Genomic DNA, 14384 nt, shown 5'->3' with positions numbered 1-14384 from the left:
TCCAGCTGTTGCATGTTCCAAGTGAAATCACATAAAATTCCCAAGGAATGCAGTGGGTGGTATGGTGTGTGTCACGCTCAACTGGAGGATGTTGAGGATGTTGAAGTGCATGAAGAAGAAAAGATTTTCGGGGCGGGAAGGGGGTTTTTATAGTCAGCCTCACAGCCTTAGGCTGCCCCGGTAACCCTTCCGACCCATACACTAGATAGACGAGAGAAAAAAAACTTCACCGCAGCACTCCACAGCCCAGGAAAAAAAACGTTCGAGTCATTTACCATTATTCATAGAAATTCTACCGACCGGCTTTTTGTTGTCATGAACATGAGATAATGATCTAGGACCGATAGGATTTGTCTATACAATGTCCTTTTCGAGTTTCTTCCATATGTATCGCAGCGAAACGCCCCACAAAAGTAAAATCCCATATGTTGTCGAGTACTCCGTACGTAGTATATAATCTTTGTTCATGCGTTCAGCGCTGGATTTCTGGGTAAAGCCTCACGGCCGCTGCTTATTTACCACCCTTTTCTTCATGGGGTGGGTCCAGCGATTTCTGCCTCTGTCTCGAGTTCCAATTTAATGTCTTCGAGATCGTGTGCACCCAGTCATCACCTCGTCGGCCCTTGGGCAGGACATTGGCAAATGGGTACCGTGATGCCGATACGGTCACGTAGTCTCCTGGATGTAATTCAATCCTATATTCAAAAGTTAGTCGGTGGGCCCAGGAGCCGTCGCACGCGCCTGCAGGACACACACCTTTCTCTGCCATCGAAACTGGCCCACGAACTAGCTCGGGCATCGTACGGCACGCCCATGCGAAGGACGATGGTATCTGGTAGTATAATAGGTCGAAATGATAGTGTGTGCGCGCAGATTGCGGTCACCAGTATGACCGGGTTATCCGGGTGCGATAGAGAGCCCCCAGCTGCGAGGTTGTACGCAGTTGACCCGGTGGGCGTAGCTATACAGACGCCATCGGCAAGGAGGGTGGTGAAGTGCTCGTCGTCGCCAAACAGCTCAATCGAGGACATTGCTAGCCAACAGCCCCGTCAGCAGGTGATCACGGTAGTAGCCATCAGAATCGCATTGGGACATACTCGCATTGGGCCCCCTATCCAGGACAACATCGTTCAATATTTGCAAAACCTTGTCCGGCCTATGGGTCAGCGTATCCTCGGCCTCCTCCCCGATCAACTCTTCCACGAGATCCCGCTTCCTGGCGTTCGCCGGCGAGCCGTCCGGTAGCGGGTTACTGCGCATGATCGTGCATTCGAATCGCAGCCGCAGGTTGACCACGACGCCCTCCTTGAAGGCGGTGGTCAGGGTGTTCTGGTAGTCGTTGAAGTCAAACTTGGTCAGGAAACCCAATGACCCTAGGGAGAAGGACAGCACGGGGGGTACGACGTGCTGGAACAGCCAGCTGGTGAAGAGCACCGTGCCGTCGCCGCCCAGCGTGATGACGAAATCGAACAGGTGCGCGCGCTCCGCGGCCAGGTCGTGGTCCCAGTACTTGAGGCGATGTCTCGCCGAGGGCTCGTCGCGGAGCAGCTGCGCCGCGCCGAACTCCGGGTCCGACTCCAGGCGCTTCTCCACGTAGACGGTGTACGGCGTGTCGCGCTCCTGGGACAGGAGCCAGCGGGCGACCTCCCGCGTCGAGCCGATGACCGACTGGTCGCCGGCCTTGGTCACCAGGAACACGGTCTTGACCGTGAGCCGGAGCTTGACGCTGTCCAGCTTCTTCGACAGCTTGCGCACGTTCCACGCCATGTCCGAGAGCTGCTTCTTGGTCAGGTGGCGCGACTGCATCATGGCCTTCTCGGCCACCGTCATGTCGTTCTCGCTGTCCTCGTCGGCGGCCGCGCCCTCCTCGTTGAACGCCTCGTTGTCCTTGGCCGTGTAGCCCTTGACCTCCTTGATCCGGTTGGTCGGGTCCCCCCATTCGCCCGCGATCAGGGAATGGACGAAGCATGCCGTGGTTTCATCTGGGAACGAGAGGTTGGGGCGGGTGTTGGGGTCGTCCGCCATGACCAGGGACGACTTGCGGCGATGGCTGGACTCGGGGTATAGTACAACCTGGCATTTTTTATCACATGCAGTCAGCTCTATTCGTTCCATTGCTTTATGCTGGTTGAGACGGGAGGAAACAATACCTCCAGCTGATTCGGGTCGTCCATCTCGCCATCTACCCCTCCATCCTGCATTCAAATCAGTTTTCCTGTGGCGTGTCCAGCAATTGAAGAACGTACAGCACCACCTTGCTTCGGACTCAGATCCATCGACGCGGTTCAAAAGGGCTTTTCGTGAGACTCAAACGGCCTGTTGGGGGTTTGAGACTGGAGGGCCTGTCAATATTGGGAATCGACTGATGTCGAAGTCGAGGGTCGCGATCGGAATCGGGGTAGCTGCGGGTTATGACGTCGTTGCACCGTCCCGGCGAACTTGACTACTACGCGACCGAAACATGGTTTATGCTGGGTAGTCGTGGTTATTGTGGTGATGAACTGTAGTCTAGCGCTATGTAGAGTATCTGTGATGAACTCGGGGGAGACATTGATGTTTGTTGGAGTGTCTGGTGTGTTCATGTCAACCCTCTGAGTCCGTGCTGAGCATTTCTCTGGTTGAACGATATATATTTTCTGACACCGGGTATCTCCGCACCGGGTTGGGGTATGTGCATCGATTGTCCTACACCAACAATCAATGTTCAACCACAACTTGAACCTTCCAAATCACAGGCTCAAATACCACACCTAAACAATCCCTAGCATCTACAAATCAAACATGACCCCGGCTACAAGCATTATCACCAGATATCAATGACCCTACCCCAAGAGTCACACCCGGGCAATTCTCAATGTAGCCTTGCATGATACATGGCCAAGGACCAACAAACAAGCCAAGCATTCTACATAGTACATAGTACTCGTACAAAAAGCCTCAAAACACAACCCGAGAAAACAAACAAATCTCCCTTTTATTTACCCCAGCAGGACCCTGCAGCATGGGGGCCAGTAAGCCTCCGAAATCCTCAAAGCTCAACCAGCAAGCTTTGCCGGCATCTCACGTTACACATCAGAAAGCGAGAGAGAGAGAGAGAGAGAGAGAGAGAGAGAGACCTTGCTCCCTCCTACTGCGTGACCAGGTAGATAGCAGAGTACACAATCACAACTACAGCGCCACTTACCCATGAACTGGGGGTATGTACCTGGGGCTGACTGGCTGGCCAAAGCAATCGTTTACCAGTGGTCAAGATAATCGTATACTCCTCGGCAGCTGGATGGGGGAACCAACGAACTTGGTGCGAACCGCCCGTTATAATTAGAACACGAGGCTATCGTCGATAGGATTTCGGCATTTACACACACACACACACCCATACACCCATATCCACCTACGCATACACGTATGGATAACAAAAAAAAAACTGTCCACGTAATGCCAGAGACGCGCATACTGTCTCACGTTGATGGGGATCATCGATTGCTCCGCTCTCCGAAGGGGGGACAGACGGACAGACTACAGAGTTTATGGTGATGCCTAAAAAGAACATCCGTTCGGTGGTTTCTCGAACACAGGCGGGAGATCGGAGACGGATGGGCAAGGCAGGCGGGCGGGCAGTGCTGGATCCGAGATGGATAGAGGGAGAGAGAAAATGGAATCCGGTTGTTGGTTAACAATCAAAGGTGGATATGTATGTATGTATGCCCCCATGGGAAAAGGAGGAGATGGATGGAAGGATGCGAAGATAGGAAGAAGTTGCCACTTGAACCACATGGTGATCAATGCAGTCCGTTCACAGCATGGGTCCACTCTTCCCCTCCCTTTCCTTCCATTGTCTCTTCCGGATGACGGTTGATAACCATCTGCATTATTCTCAGATACTGAGTTCTTGACGTATAGGGTAAGTTGCTTGAGTACTCCGTACTCCGTACAGTTGTTAGGCAGTGTCTGAGTTGTGTCATCATCCGTAACGTATCACCATGGGATCTGCAGGGAGCCGAACGGATTCCAGCCACAGCCTGACACCGAGACCAGACATGAAAAATGGAAATTGATTGATCGATCGTTTGTTGCAACGTCTTCCCTTCCTCCCAATGCACCTACTCCGTAACTACACTGTAAGCCATAAGATTCAAGCACACGGCACATGGCCTAGTCCAGAACAACCCACCGAGCATTGCCCGGGGCTCTCTCGGGGGCTCTGGGAAGTCGTCATGAGAAGCACACAGCATCAACAAGAAACGAGCTACGAACATCCTTGAGCCTTTCTACCTATAGGATAACTTAGGGGAGGTTCAATAAACTCCCTCAACAGACTAAGGTTCAAGATCTAGCCCTGGGCGGAGCGGTCCAAAGCCACGGTCAGCCACTCCTCCTTTTTACCCATACTATAGACAGACTTCATCTCTCAATCCAATGTTGGAAAAAGGAAGAAAAAAAAAGAACAAATTCAAAAACAATTTACCGAAGTGAAATGAGAATAGTGTTGGAGCGATCATCACCACCGACAACGTGCCATGTTGCCAGCCACCGAATAATCCGGGATCCACTGCCCTAAAATAATCACTAGTTAGACTAAGTTTACTTCAATTGCTTTACTTTGGCTCTGTGGCTTTGCTGCTTTTGCTTGAGACTCCCGCGGCTCCCGTGTGATTTCATTTGCCCCTCATTCGTTTAGTTACACTTTACAGATGAGAGAGAGATGGAAGATTACCAGGGTGTTGACCTTTAATCTACCAACCTATCGAACCGACAAGACCTTAGCAAAACTTGTTTTTTTCTTCTTCTCCTCCCACTCTTTACAGCCGGATCCGTTCATGGGGACAAAACACAAGGACCAGGATTAGATCAGGGAGTGAGGAGGTGATGAACCCTCGTCGGTCCCTCTCTCGGACATGTCTCGTTCCATGTTTCTTTTCTTTTAGGCTGGGACCGCCAGTCGCTTGCCTTGCTTGATGATCGTTTCTCCCCGACCCCAGAAGCGGCGGCAGCGAAACGATCAATCAATCAATCAGCAAGAGTCCCAGACGAGTGGACCACTTGTTGGAAGCGGGACGCATAGTCAGCCATGTGGCTTTCCGAACTCCAGTCCAGTCGCCGATGGAATACGGTTGCCCATACGATGATGGACTGCTTCGAAAGATCCTCCAGACCCAGTCAGTCGACTGGCCTGTCCTAGGTTGGAAGAAGGAGACGACCGGCACACCAGAGGGGAAAGGAGAGAAGTAGTAAAAATCGGTTAAAGCCTCAAATAACACAGCCCACGCCAAAGGTTAATCCGAGTCGAAGTGGAGGTGAATGAGTGACATGGACCTCGGAGGTGGAACAGACTGCGTGCGGTGTGAGCAAAAGGCCTGCCAGAGACGCGAGAGCGAGTCTGAAACCCAAGACTTGAGAAAGTCTCCAATGCAGCGCATGACTCCGGGCCGGACTAAGCGTAGAGAGAGAGAAAGGATTGAGGGACATCTATCGCCAAACACTTTACCGCTTCCGGTAGGGTTATTGGGCTTTACCGCCAGACCAAGTGTCCCTCTGGTTGTGTTGACGAGCGAGCCGACTATCCGTACAAGGTAACCATCCAAAGCCCCTCCCCGAACTAGCCTGAGATAACTTACAGATCCCATGGCAAGACTGGCTGGCTTGGTGATAAAGTGGGCTTGCCCCTCCTCAGTTTGACAAGATGGTGGTGGATGGGCTGGCGCATTATTTGCTCAATGGAACACACTAGGCTGGTCCACCACAACGGTCAGACATCTTACCTACAAATAGACAGTCACTATTGGTCGTTAGTCGCTCAGAGGAAGTGGAGCATGATCATAGAGTCCATGCTATCGAACCCCGTTGTATGCCGATGGAGAATAATTTCTCGCAAATGAGGGTCCGAGAGTCTGGGTGATGGGCGCTGACGGGGAGGAAATGGGGGTGAGGGAGGGGGGCAAAATTCAGGCGAAAAAGGAAATTAAACCTCAGCTAATTCCCCCCTCGTTCTGCGGTGTACGGGAGTACAGGAGCTTAGTAGAACGCAAAAATTTCGCTGCGGCAAACGGGGAACGAGACGCAGCAGAGTAAGTTCGATTCCCCACTTCGATCTGCCGTGACAATGCAGCCAGGATCTTAAGGAGCAGCAGCAGCAGCAGCTCGCGTTGCTCAACAGCAGCAAAACCAACAAGAAACAACAACAAGAACAATGCAGTGCTAGTGAAGGAGTGGTCTCCTGTTCCAGTTTCCCTGTGACTTTGGTTGCCTGTTTGAGTAATACATTGGTGGGACTCGGGACCGCGGCGACTATCATTGACTGTAGTCGGGTCACGGTGCGTCGGGTCTGGTGCGATTTACGGCCGATCCTTAAATAGTGATCTGTCAATGTGGATGTGTTTTCCACTTGGATGCGTTTCTCTTTTTTTTCTTTGCCCCGTCCCCATTTCGCGGTTGCCCTGCAATGGCAGTCACGTCGCTAGCATCGTGTTCTCTGGATCCGCTGAATCAAAAGATGGGTTCCATTCCCACCCAGTGGTCTAGTCGCGGCTTTGGGACGGCTGATTAGATCCGGCTTGCTGCCAGAGGAACCTGGGAGTGGAGTGAAACAACCAGGCGCCCTCCTATTCCTAGACCACTTTGGGGGGCTTGTTCGCGTAAGCATCTGCGGAGACATTTTCATGGCAAGTGTGACGACGTTGATACATCAGGAAGAGGAGGTGACCGTAGTGCAGTGGTGAAAGTGATGATGATGATGATGATGATGGTGACTGGAGGGGGCGACTAGGCTGGAGCAACCGCCCCTAGTTAAGGCAATGTGCACCGGTTCAAGACTGTTCCTGGGTTAGTTGTATACCAAGTAATCAATTAGTACGGAGTCGGCTCTAACTCAATCCTCAACCGGTCAGGTGGTCTCCCCTTGTCCGCATCAATTTATGCATGCCTGACACAGTCACACACTGAAGAGTGAAATGATGGCCTGACAGCCATTCCACCCCGGCCCCTCCATACATATACTGCACCCATTTTTGGTACCTTAGACGACATCCTTATTTATCGAGGTGAGGCCGAATCCGAATAGATCCTGGCAGCCACTACCTTACCTTACCTTCTGGGGAACCAGGTACTGCACCTGGTAGGGTTCCAGACTCCCCTCCCCCCGGTAGTATGGAACATTCATTGGCTGCACCTTACTGGCCCGATGACATGTAGGACAAAGCTAAGCACTGACCACATTCTGTGTTACCTCGAGTCCTGGGGACCCTGCTTAGCTAGATCTGAACAATGCAATAATGATAACTAGGTACCTAGTAAATAATAGCAAGAATGCTGCAGCCATCATGGCGCCGACCTATGTAGCAATAATGGTCAGGCGTCCAGTGTGAGAACGTACAGGACATATATTACATTCAGGCCACTGTCGATCGCATCTATCCTTGACCATACATTACCCACCTTTGATTATGTGGTTGCATCGTCTGAAGATAAAGGGGGCTCTCCTCTTGGTGAGACAAGGGAGGTGTCTGGTGTTTTCCGGAGGATCGCAGTCAGCCTGCCATCGGGCATAATCCTACTACTTCCCTCCCTCTCCGTGAACATAATTCGCTGAGCGGAAAACACCGAAAACACCTTATTTCGGTCCCCGTACATGCATGCATGCATGGACTATGTATGTATGCCATTTGACTCATGGCAACCTGCAGATAATTGCCTTTCATAGTATGCTTTCCCATCTGTAACTCATGAAGATACCGTTGAACGCGGGTAGTCAATTATTGTTTGTCTTGTCAGGAGGGGGGCTGATGGTACTTTGGTGGCTCTCAACAACATCCAGCTTATAGTGTATATGCTGGTCCATATGACTTGTGCAGAAGTCCGAAGTCCGAGCAGCGGTGCCAGACAGCCCTGGACTCTCCTGGTGTACTGCACCTTATCGCTGGGGGCGTTCTCTCCAGGGCAGACCCACTTGAGTGGTGCATTGGGACCGGACCCCCTACGTAATCAGACAGAGCCAGGCTGTTGATTGAGAGCCAGTGGTGCGTATATGCCGATTTCAGACATCGTGGCGTTGGCCATGGCTTGCGGTCGGCTACTGTTTCTCAGTTCAGGACGAAGAGCTTTGCCTCAGCGCTGGCATAAAACCTTTTCAAGCCGAAGGCAGCAACAACAGGGTTGTAGAAGCCAGTGGGCTGTGTCATTGAGGAGATGGCGAGGGTTGGATTAGCTTCGAGCACTAGTACGGTCGAAATCCATCACGAGAGCAAGCAAAGTAATGGACGGTGCAGCTTGCTGTGGTGTCACGATCGTCCCAACCACAACGCTGCAGTCATTGACCTGAGCTCGAGCTGCAGCCCCATGCAGGAGCCTCTTGTTCTCCTTCGTTTGGCAAGGCAAGGGAGCGGCAGAGAGGCTTGAATGCCGACTGAACCTGACAACCAACACATTGCAGTCTGCGAGGCTCTGGGAATAGCAACCAGTAAGCTGGCCTACCGTGCTGGCATCGTAAATGGTGTATCAGATATACAGCGAAGCCTTCCATGCCACTCAGATGGGGAAGTTTGATGAACGCTGAATGTGTATTTCGCTTGTCCTGCGGAAGGGCGCTCGGGCCTGATACGAAGCCACTAGACTATACGGAGCAGTTAATGACTAGTGCTACTATGGATTATAGTACGTAGCAGCAATAAACAACTGAAAGCGCGAACAACCGAGGCGACGAAGCTAAGACAATTTATCTCACTCTTGTGACTCGTGGTGAGAGGCGTGATTAAAGACGACAAAAGACCCGCCAAACTGCGATCTTCGTCTCCTCCTTAGGTACAGGTCAGTCAGTAAGTAGTTGGTCGTTGGTCGATCCTGCCAAGGTTACTCCATACAGCATTTAGTTCTGTTTCCCGGGCGGCGACCGCTACTTTGCTGGTTTCTGAATCGAGCCGAGTACATGAATCAGGCGTCGGTCGGATTATGGAGAAGCTAGGGCACCGTGCAGATCGATCAATTGTTGGTTGTTTGGGTAATCTCCAATCCCAGTGTTTGTTTCAGGAGTAGAGTCTTGAGACCAGTAGCACAGCAGCATGCCTTCTGATCGAGTTATCCGAGGGTCGATATTTCGGGCGACCATCCCCATATCTCCATAGCTCATCCTTGCCACCCTGATAATGATAACCGCCATTTGATTGAGAGCAGCGTCACAGAGCTCGGATCTCGACAAAGGAAAGGTCAACTGTACAGGAGATCGATAAAGATTGGCATAGCACCCTTCTCCACAGTTAGATTTCGTCTGCGTCTTAACCCAATCATGATGCAGACGGTAGCAGCAACATCCGCATCGATGGCGATATACGGTACCTTCCACCGTCAAGAATGATCCGCCCCCTTGGCTGCTTGAAACCTAAGCACTACCGGTAAGTTGCCCAGTACTATGAGTATTTCCCAGTAAGCGCCAAAAGCATAGACAATCAACGCCAACGCAGGGCTGTAATTGTTGCGCCCGATCTTTAGTCTCCAGACTGCGCTCGGCTGTTTGCGATAGCGGAGTAGCGGGTCTTCTGTCGGTAATGATCAGCATGGTCGATGAAGTACTCTTTGAGTACAGTACAACACGCCCATCTCAAGTAACTTATCATACACTTTTCACGAGATGCATAGAGTATACCACAGGTCTTGCGCTGAGGTGAGCTGACCTGCTGAGCTCCCCTGCTTGTACTCCGTACACCTCTAATATCAAGTACGGAATGCGGAATGCTCGATAGAAAACTGGCTAGAAACGCTATGGTGTACGGTGGTACACAGTACTGGTGTATACGTACGTATACCCCAAAGCAATAGTGACAGCCAAGGGATCCCCTACTGCAGTGGGAGTCCCGAGTTAGTACTGATACATGGCCCCGGGCCTCCAGTCTACCTCAGTCTAGGCTGGATCACGTTGGCAATCTGACTAATTTCCCATCCGTTTTCAGCCAACTCATTAACACGGCGGGAAAGGAGATAAAAAAAAAAGTCAGCTAAGTCAGCTGAAAAAGTCTTAGGAAACCCCGGCCGACTGCCGCGGTGAGGACGGAGATTCGGAGACAGACGAGAGAGAGATCCACTTGCACTAAAATGGCCTCATTTTCTCAACCTCGGCCATTTTTTTCCCTTTCTTCCCTTTTGATCCATTATTACTGTGGGAATTTCCCTTTTTTGCCCCTCTAAGCCCCATCCGAGAGAAAACAAAAGCTGACCCCTGACCTTCTGGAATCTTGTTCGTCTCTTTTTCTTCCCTCTTTGCACCGTCCGTCCCCTGCAGTCGAGTGGGCCCTGCACATGCGTTCCGATGGCCCCTCCCTGTAATCTCCGGCCTCTGATTTGTAGTCAGAGCTAGGCGATGATCTCAATTGTCCGATCACTTGCGTTCAGCCATCAATGATATGATGTAGTCTAGTCTAGATTACAACCGCCCAAGCCGTCGCACGGAGGTTTTTTTTTTTTTTTTTTTTTTCTTTTTACTGGTCTGAATATCATTCTGGGGCCCTTTTCATTCGGCCGTTTGCTTCTTTCTACCTTAGTTTCAGCCCAGGTGAAGTGACTAAACCCCAACAACGCCTCTCTCCCCGGGGAGCTGGGCTGAGGACATGGGCTCGGAACAGGGACAGGTTTCAACCACAGCACACAGCTTGTGCTTCATTCACCCAGCCCTTGTAAGTCAGTTGAAGGTCGATGATGTGGTTTCACCAGGCTGATCACCAGTCACGAAAATGCGGAATGCTCGCTCTTGATTACTAGCGGGAAGGTCTGCTACCCCTTACCCTTTGGCCCGATGCACGCAGGGTTAGGCACTTTTGCTTTTGAAGACCAATTTTCCAGGCAGAGAGGGTCGAAAGCGGAAGACAGAAACGGGGTGACTGGGCAAAAAAAAGAAAAAACAAAAAGAGAGAGAAAAAATTAAAATGTCCCTCAAAAAAAGGCCCAAATCGGCTACCAGCACAAGAAGGAGCCTGCCAGGTGCTGAGAAAGAACCTTCAAGTTCAGCCTTCAAGTTCCTGTACCTGGGCTCTGGACGGGGGTCTTCCCGGGCTCTAAACTGGAAGTGGTAAAGCTCCGTGGAAAATCCGTCCCAGTCCGGTATCAACCCTTGTTCTGGAAATGGTCTCCATCGGCTCATCCTGCCCATGAGGTGTAAGCACTACATTGAAGCCCTCTACAAACGCTATCCGTGGTCATAGAGTAGTACAGTAGGTACTGTACAACTAAGTCAATGGGATAATCCTCCGCCTCCCGCCCCCTTTGTTCAATGTGCATATCAAGTGCAAACTAACTAGACTCTCGCTCATCGGTTGAACATTAGACCCAAACCCATTATTACTACCGGTATGGATTACATAGCGTGGCAGTCATTTGCACGGAGACTTCACTGCGGGGCGTTGCAGCCGCGAAAACTCGCCATAATGGGATGGGCGGCACCCGTACTCAGACAATGACTAACTAATGAACAGCTAAGCTATGATTTAGTTTGAGTGGCAGTCCGTCCGTCTGACTGGTCACAAAGCCCTATAACTGATTCCCTTTACTCTAAATCTCATCATCACCACCACCACATTGCATTTCATTTTCGCAGGGGTGAAGGGGAAGGAGGGGAGAGTGGATTAAGCAATTCCTTTGAAGTTATGCCAGAATGTTGTCATTCTCCTTGATTGCCGAAGTTCCCGCTCTGCTCTCCCTCTAGATAACTTAACGCTTTTTTTTTTGGGCCCCGCCGCCCTTCAAATGAATCCCCTCCTTCAGTACTCCGTAGGGTGACTTACTGTGTCTCTCTCCCTCTCCTGTCATTCTTTCGGTGAAGGTATTTTGAGTCCCCCCCCTCAACCCAATCAAAACAAAATAGTCGGCAGGCCGGGGCCGGATTTACTTGCTTATGTTTCTTCGCTTCTTAATTTTTCTGGCGCGTCTTACTACGTGTAAGTACAACCGCCGATCGAAGCCCACACTCGTACATTTCGGCATGAGATTTGGGGATGGCTTCTGGATGATACATGTGATCTGATCTGCAACTCGACAATGTTGAGTTGCAGTACTTCGAACGGACACGAACCTCATTCATCGATGGACAAGTGGAAGCTATACATATACCGAGATTATGTACTCCGTAAAAAAAGGTTACCGAATTCAAACAGTAGGTGGGCTGGCTCTCTCTTGTCCCTGTTCCTGTGGAGAATGTCATGAAATGATAAGGCACCGCCCCCGATTCTTTGGTTCCTTGGCATCGCATCTTGGTTTTGCGTTATCGGGTTTGCTTGTTTCGATGAGAAACCGGTGACTTGTTCGTATATCGTGTATACTATGTAGTGAAATGTACCAGACGGAAATGAGAGAGAGACAGAAACTCATCCATCCGCTTCTCCCGCCTGGTTCCCCCTAAAATAGCTTGGTTGTGTTTAGGTCCCAACTAGTGGGGGGGGGGGGGAGTGGTGACATCCGGGTTGGAATCTATGCTGAAGTGCGTTATGTAAGATGGTTCTGGAGTTGGTGATAGCGCTGTGATCAACCGCAGTGGGTAAAGTCGTCGACGGAAATGTATACTCGTAGACGTTGATCTGATGATCCAGGCTATCATCTACCGAGATGGCAGATTCGGTTGGACAGGAATAGTTGCAACACCCACATGGCAAACTACGTAAAAGCCTAAAAGTCTCGCCCCTCCCCGGATGGATGGAGTCAATGTGCAGTGCGCGTCCGGTGATGCTGACGACAAGGCCAACAAACGGGACGGAACGGTCGGGGGGGGGGAGGGAAAAGGGTTTTACATTTGGATTTTGTGCACGTCCAGTCAGGTAGTACTTGATCGTGTTGCGGGCTGAACCAAGGCAGTGAGACTGCCGTCGGTAGGTAGGTGTTGCTGCTTGCTTGCCTGCTTGGGGATTGTATGAGCAAGTGCCGAGTACAGTCATTAGTCCAAGGCTCGGTTACGGGTGTTTCTGGATCCAGGCAGTTATTGTAACCCTTGCGTAACGGGCGTTGTGACGCGTTGGAAACGGTGAACTTGTGGGGACTAAAAACGAGACGGCAAGTCAAAAGGGAGGTTACTTGCGAGTGTTGACAAGAAAAGCACGAGAGGGAAGGGGTCAGCAAAGAGGGAGGGGAAAACAAGGAGCATGTGTAAGTTATTGAGAAGTAATCAATGTAATACAGATGGTGGAGTTTAGTGCTGGATGAGAAACCGCCGAAGGTTCGCTCGAGTCTCGCTCGACAGAGACAGAGTTGCAGAGTTGAAAGGGGGCACGGGGTTAGATAACTAGACTAGTACTCCATAGTTACAGAGACGTCGTGACCAAAAAAGATGTTGGCCTGTTGGCCCGCCACAGGGTTTATTAGTGATTGATGATGATGATGCTGATGATCGGGTCGGATCGTGGGTCATTCGCCGCTAAGGTTGCCAACTTGAGGCATCCCTTCTTCAATGGGTGACTAAGACATTGATTGACCTTCAATTCCTGCTCCTCCGGCGTCTGGAGTGGTTGGATGGTCGAACCGTCCTACGCACTGACTCCAAGTCAGACTTGAGTGCTCCGTACAGTAGATAGGTGTTAGCTTGTCGTGGTCCCTGCTAGGCAGACAGTCAATATGAGCCAATGCAGGCCCGAGACTGACCCTCCTCTATCTATCCCTGGTTGTAAGCCGAGATTGCAGCTGAGCTGAGCATCCGTTCGGCATTGCACAGGGGACATGATGGTGATGTTGATGAGGGGAAGGGCGCGAAGTAAGTTAGAAAGGGCATGTCATCAAGAATCGCTGGGGTGCGTAATTATCTACCGTATCCCAGTCTGTACTGGACATTACACGGCAGTACTACCCCATACTAGCTACAGCAGTAGCAGCAGCAACACATTCTGTGACGAGCCAATGCATTTCTTCGGGGTTTGGGCAGTCTCTGCCGATGTAACAGATCGCACGAATGATTCCTACTGTCTGAGCATCCAATCCTCGCTTCCAATACCGGACAAAAGAGGAGTAAAGGAGGAGGAGGCAACGATGCAGGCTACTGATGATCCATTACTCGTAAGTCGCAAGTGTACGGAGTACCCATCAGTGTATGTATGGTAAGGTAATTGCGTACAGGACTCATCTACGAGTGAAGTAATGTGGCTTGCTCAATTTAGCCCCAGACTGACTGCTTGAGTCTCGGGCTTGCCTTTCTCTCTCTCTCCTCTCTCTCTCTCTCCCCCAAGTTTAGTTTGGTTTAGTTTCGGCATGTCCCAGACCCACCGCGCAGACTTTCTCTCCGTATCTGCTCCGTGGTAGGCCCCAGTTTCTGGTTCCTTCTTTAACTTCCATCCCGGCCATCATCTTTGCTTTGCTGCTGCTGTTGCTGCTTGCTGGTGGCTTGGCTTGGGATTCCCTGGCTAGAGTCTTTCCCCGATTCCAGTTTCCTA

General features: G+C 51.0%; 3 protein-coding genes across 3 annotated transcripts; all 3 read right to left on the bottom strand.

Moving 5' to 3' along the window:
• Positions 1 to 218: 218 nt before the first annotated feature.
• BO66DRAFT_391780 (putative NAD+ kinase) lies at positions 219 to 2581 on the bottom strand. The gene is made up of 5 exons (XM_025647338.1): positions 2247 to 2581; positions 2151 to 2195; positions 1098 to 2073; positions 757 to 1033; positions 219 to 695 (listed from the first exon to the last, which is right to left on the bottom strand). Exons 2-5 carry the CDS (start codon positions 2172 to 2174, stop codon positions 512 to 514), a joined length of 1461 nt encoding a protein of 486 aa, XP_025504089.1. The 5' UTR covers positions 2175 to 2195; positions 2247 to 2581; the 3' UTR covers positions 219 to 511.
• A 610-nt stretch (positions 2582 to 3191) lies between these two features.
• On the bottom strand, positions 3192 to 3604 carry BO66DRAFT_84992 (uncharacterized protein). The gene has a single exon (XM_025653653.1). It carries the CDS (start codon positions 3450 to 3452, stop codon positions 3237 to 3239), a length of 216 nt encoding a protein of 71 aa, XP_025504088.1. The 5' UTR covers positions 3453 to 3604; the 3' UTR covers positions 3192 to 3236.
• An 8702-nt stretch (positions 3605 to 12306) lies between these two features.
• BO66DRAFT_84847 (uncharacterized protein) lies at positions 12307 to 13257 on the bottom strand. Its single transcript, XM_025653650.1, has one exon. It carries the CDS (start codon positions 12900 to 12902, stop codon positions 12390 to 12392), a length of 513 nt encoding a protein of 170 aa, XP_025504087.1. The 5' UTR covers positions 12903 to 13257; the 3' UTR covers positions 12307 to 12389.
• Between the last annotated feature and the right edge of the window lie 1127 nt (positions 13258 to 14384).

This window comes from Aspergillus aculeatinus, assembly GCF_003184765.1.
Source record: "Aspergillus aculeatinus CBS 121060 unplaced genomic scaffold BO66scaffold_23, whole genome shotgun sequence".
NCBI lineage: Eukaryota > Fungi > Ascomycota > Eurotiomycetes > Eurotiales > Aspergillaceae > Aspergillus > Aspergillus aculeatinus.
The sequence above is the reverse complement of the archived record's forward strand: the minus strand, read 5'-3'. Positions and strand labels throughout refer to the sequence as shown.